Source organism: Chrysochloris asiatica, unplaced genomic scaffold (assembly GCF_000296735.1).
Source record: "Chrysochloris asiatica unplaced genomic scaffold, ChrAsi1.0 scaffold00095, whole genome shotgun sequence".
Classification (NCBI taxonomy): domain Eukaryota; kingdom Metazoa; phylum Chordata; class Mammalia; order Afrosoricida; family Chrysochloridae; genus Chrysochloris; species Chrysochloris asiatica.
In genome coordinates this window covers 2229011-2234060 of record NW_006408613.1, presented here as the reverse complement: position 1 = coordinate 2234060, position 5050 = coordinate 2229011, and the positions used below count along the sequence as shown (strand labels likewise).

Here is a 5050-nt window from a genome sequence, read left to right as displayed (position 1 = left end):
CATTCTTTGATTCTAAGGTGTATTCTGTCTTTACTTCTTCCAAGACTAATAATTTGTTCTTCAGGCAGTCCTGGCATATTCAGTATTCTTGAACAACATCATAATTAAAATGAATAATTTCTTCTTCTGTCTTCCTTTCTTTAAGCATTCTTTTGATTACTCCAAAATCACTTCTATGTTTAACAAGGTTAATACGAATTCATCTTATTATCCTTTTGCACTCACCTTTTCTAACACACTATTTTCAGATAGTAGTTACTGATGTTGTAAGTGTTGTCTAGTTGGTTCTGACTCATAGTGACACGGTGTAAGGTTTCTGAGGAGCAGCTGGTGGGTTTGAATTGCCAACCTTGTGGTTCATAGTCCAGTGCTGGTCCTACAGCAGTTGTTGTTGTTAGGTGCCATTGAGTCAGTACCGACTCATAGCAACACTATGTACAATAAAACAAAACAATGCCCGGTCCTGGGCCAACATCACAATTGTTGCCATGCTTGAGCCCACTGATGCTGTCATGTTGCCAATCCATCTCGCTGGGGGTCTTCCGCTTTTTTTCTGACCCTCCACCTTACCAAACATGATACCCTTCTCCAGTGACTGGTCCCTCCTGACAATATGTCCAAAGTATGAGAGATGAAGTTGGCCATCTTGGCCTCCAGGGAGCACTCTGGCTGAACTTCTTCCAACACAGATCTGTTTGTTCTTTTGGCATCCCATGGCACTTTCAATATTCTCCTCCAACACCATAACTCAAAAGCATCAATTCTTCTACAGTCTTTGTTATTCACTGTCCACCTTTCGCATGCTCATGAGGTTTTTGAAAATACCATGGTTTGGGTCAGGCGCACCTTAGTCCTCAAGCTGACATCTTTGCTCTTCGACACTTTAAAAAGGTCTTGTGCAGCAGATTACCTAATGCAATATGTCATCTGATTTCTTGACTGATGCTTCCATGAATGTTGACAGTTGATCCAAGAAGAATGAAGTCCTTGACAACTTTATTCTTTTCTCCATTGATAAGGATGTTGTTTTTTGGTCCAGTGGTGAGGATTTTTGCTTTTTTTTTTTTCACATGCAATCCATACTTAAGGCTGTAGTCTTTGATCTTCATCAGTAAATACTTTAAGTTCTCTTCATTTTCAGCAATCAAGGTTATATCATCTGCCTGTCGCAGGTTGTTAATGAATCGTCCTCCAATTCTGATGCCATGTTTTTCTTCATATAACCCTGATTCTCAGATTATTTGCTCAGCATACAGGTTGAGTAAGTATGGTGAAAGAATATAACCCTGTTGCACACCTTTCTTAATTTTAAACCATTCAGTGTTTTCATGTTCTTTTTGAACACCTGCCTCTTGGTCCATGTACAGATTCCTCATGAGCACTGTTCAGGAATACTCATACTTCACAATGTTGTCCATAGCTTGTCATGAGCTACACAATCAAAAACCTTTGCATAGTCAATAAAGCACAGGTAAACATCTTCCTGATATTCTCTGCTTTTAGCCAAGATCCATTTAGTACCTGTCTATTAACTACACTTAAATTGGGATGGCAACTTTTATTCATTTTGACAACTTTTTTTTTTCTCCAGTTAAAACAGAATATAAACAAAGTGAAAAAGTTCCACGTACTTGTTAAAACCATTTTAGCTACACTAGAATTGTTTCCTTAATTAGAGTTGCTAGCTAGCTCAGTTTAAACTGGAAAGAGATAAGATGAAACTCTTTACTAGGGTTGTTGGTAACAGAATGCATGTACTTTGGTCATCTCCCTTAGATTTTTGTCTTTCCAATGATAACTACTTTCTTATGCTTGTGTTTAAAATACTCTATGGGAACTGCAGCTTTGACCTTTCTTTTCTAGGAGTACATTTAGTAAGTACCTAAGACTTCAAACCCAAAAGTGTGAAATTGATTCACAGCCTTTATTTTACATAGAAATTTAGTAAGCGATAAAAAACATTTAGAAGGAACACCAAATCACACACACACACACAAAAGCAAAAATACACATATCTAAGCTCATCATCAAGGAGCCCTGGTAGCATCATGGTTATGCATTGTGCTACTAGCCAAAATGGTAAGCAGTTTGAGTCCCCCAGGTGCTCCACTGAAGAAAAATGAGACTTTCCTTGGTTATCATATGCAGGGTTGTTATGAGTGGAAACCTACTTGACGGCCCATCATGACCACCACTAAGCTCATCTTCAAGGAGCTCTGGTAGTGTAGTTTCTTACAAGTTGGGCTGCTAACCACAAGGTCAAAAGTTTGAATCTTACCAGGTCCTTTGCAGGAGAAAGATGAGGCTTTTTGCTCCTAAAAAGATTTATAGCCTCAGAAATGATACATGGTCCCTGTGAGTTGAAACTGACTCTATGACACATAACCACCACCACCACCACCACTAAGCTCATCTTCATTACAATGCAGATCTGCCCCCTTCTGATCCCACTGCTGGCTCCCTGTTTCTTGTGACAGACATGTGGAATTTCCAGATTGCTTGTCTCATACAGGAAGAGGTTTAGCCTGAAGTAAGTCAGGGTAGGACCCTCTGATTCACAGTACTCTGGGCATGGCCCCAGTCGCTTTACTCTAAAGTCGGTAATGTTAGGATATGTTTTTGTTTTATATATGAAGCCAGTATTGTTTAAATAAAACATCCATGAATTCTTTCTTTCTTTTCTTTCCTTTTGTTCATGTATTACCTGTATAGTGTTTGTTGAAAAAGTGCTGAAGAAACTTTTCCCTAATGTTCCAAGTGGCCAAAAAACGACTGCACCAGTGACTCTGGCCTCAGAAGAGCCACCTGAAAAGGTGACGCCTAAGAAAGCGAAGGTCAACAGAGGTCAGCCTTCAGCAGGTAATGTTGTTTTCAGTTAACAAGTGGATTAAAGACACTTATTTCCATTTTAAACTACAAGGTCAGTGGTTCAAACTCACCAGCCACTCCTTGGAAACCCTATATAGGATTGCTGTGCATCAGATCTGACTCAAAGGCACTTAACAACAATAGCAACATTTCACTTATAAGAATCTGTCTTTATGATGGAGAATATGCTTTGAGCCTTCAGGTCCCAATTTGGTGACTCAGTTTTTAAAAGTTCTTGACAGCAGAATTGCTACATGACAAGAGGGACAGAGCTGGTGAAAACAAGTTTTCTTGGGACAGGCTGGAACTTATACAATGTAAGTATTTCCCAACCAAAAGTTAGTTGATAGTATCATTTTGTTTCAAGTTCATTTTTAAGCTTTTTTTGTTTTGTTTTTTTTTTGGTAGATCTGAATATTGGGCTGTGAAGTGGGGGTGTTAGTTCAGTTAGTTCATCCAGTCTTTGACTTGTGATGATAACACATGCTTTCCCTCCTGCCACTGTCTTTCTCATCTGTCCTGACACTCAATGACCAGTCGTCTTGGCCCTTCTTTTAGCTTCTGCCCACTAAGAGAAAGGCCCCTGATGTCCTTCCTCTATTTTATCCTTACATATGTCTTTGGCATATGCCCATCCCAGTGACTGTTTTAGCCCAAATCACTTGAGCTGCACAGTCATTTCCAGTGAAAGCTTCATTTACTCTATTGTTGTTGTTAAGTGCCATAGTGTCGGTTCTGACTCAAAGCGACCCTGTAATGGGTTTCCAAGGAATGGCTGGTGAGTTTGAAGCAGTGACCTTGTGGCTCAAACTGGCACTGTGGTCCAATGCCCTAGTTGGCTAGCAATGCGGCCATATCAACAGAGTGAGAAACATGTACATATGTGGTGGATGGAATCAGTTAATGTCCAAATAGAACAGTAAGTAAAACTAAATTTGTACTGCTAAATATCATTTCTTGGAAACATTTCCATAACTCTTTAGCAATATTCTTTCACTGGGCGTTTGTTCTGCATGTGATTCTGTTCTTGAAGGATCTGTTCTTTCTCCTGCTGGCCCAGCTAAATAAACTTGTCAAAGGGACAATTTAATTCCACTTTAGTCATGTATCTTATAACCCTTTCTCAATTGGGTCTCAGCAAGCAGGCCCAATAGTCCCACAGATCTGTTTCCTGCCCTGCAGATCAGGCCTCCATTTGCTTGGAAAACATTTTACCACAGAAATGTATTAGGCATGGTGATTACAATTCCAGTTATGCCCACAAAAACCTATTGAACCTACAATATAGTGCGTTGCTGATGGGCACAATTTTGGTTTCTGGCACTAGTGGCTTATATCATAGGTGAGGAGGGAAGAGATTCCTTTGCCTCTCTAACATAAGGGGCTGTATTAAGGACATTTTTCCTAGAGGAGAAATCAATGTTTAACGTATTCCAATTCTGTATACTTCACTTGTGCCTTTATGTTTTCAGGAAGCTTTAAACTCCCAGGATAGCATTCCGCCTTAAGGCTGCCACGTGATGCTAACCATCCTCATGTGGACAATTCATTTTTCCATATGTGTGATTACCATCACACTGGTGTTTAAAGAGGATCTTTGCAACATTTGAGCTCACCTTAGTAGTAGCAACAGGAAACAAATCTCTGTTAAGTGGTCTCACAAAGTTCAAACTTGTGATATTCAAGAGTCAACTGTAAATTATATATGGATTTTTGACTTTTGTGTTCAGTACCGTTAACCCCCTACTAAGCCCCCTTCATTATTCAAGGTTCAACTGTCAAAGGGAGCTTTAAAAAGTTGTTGGGAAAATTGCATTATCTTTTAATTCCATTTTTGAAGTCCCTGCATCCCCCCCCCTTTTTTTTTTCCCTAAAAAAAAATAATTTTCGATATCACTACTTAAGAATAAATACTTTAGGCTTCTGGTGGCATCTGAGGCAGAGTCAGGGAGGACAGGCTCCATGGGGGAGGGACTTCTCAGGAAGCCTATCTCCTCATCATATCCACCAGGAGACACCCAACAAGCTTAATAACATAACAACAAACATCCATTTAAGCATTGAAAAAAAACACATTACTACTGGAAATGACCAATAAAACACAACAAAAGATCTCAAATCATGTCCAAAAACAGAAAAGAGTAACTGAGACAAATGAGCTGGAGACAGACAAAAGCTCTCC

The 5050-nt window shown here is 39.5% G+C and overlaps 1 protein-coding gene across 1 annotated transcript in view; it reads left to right on the top strand.

The window, feature by feature from the left end:
* The first annotated feature begins 2048 nt into the window (after nt 1–2048).
* Nucleotides 2049–5050, top strand: part of ERICH1 (glutamate-rich 1) — a 134039-nt gene continuing 131037 nt past the window's right edge. The window contains exons 1-2 of the mRNA XM_006866719.1: nt 2049–2079; nt 2713–2859. Of these exons, the coding sequence (XP_006866781.1) occupies nt 2049–2079; nt 2713–2859 (178 nt within the window). The remainder of the gene's footprint in view (nt 2080–2712; nt 2860–5050) is intronic.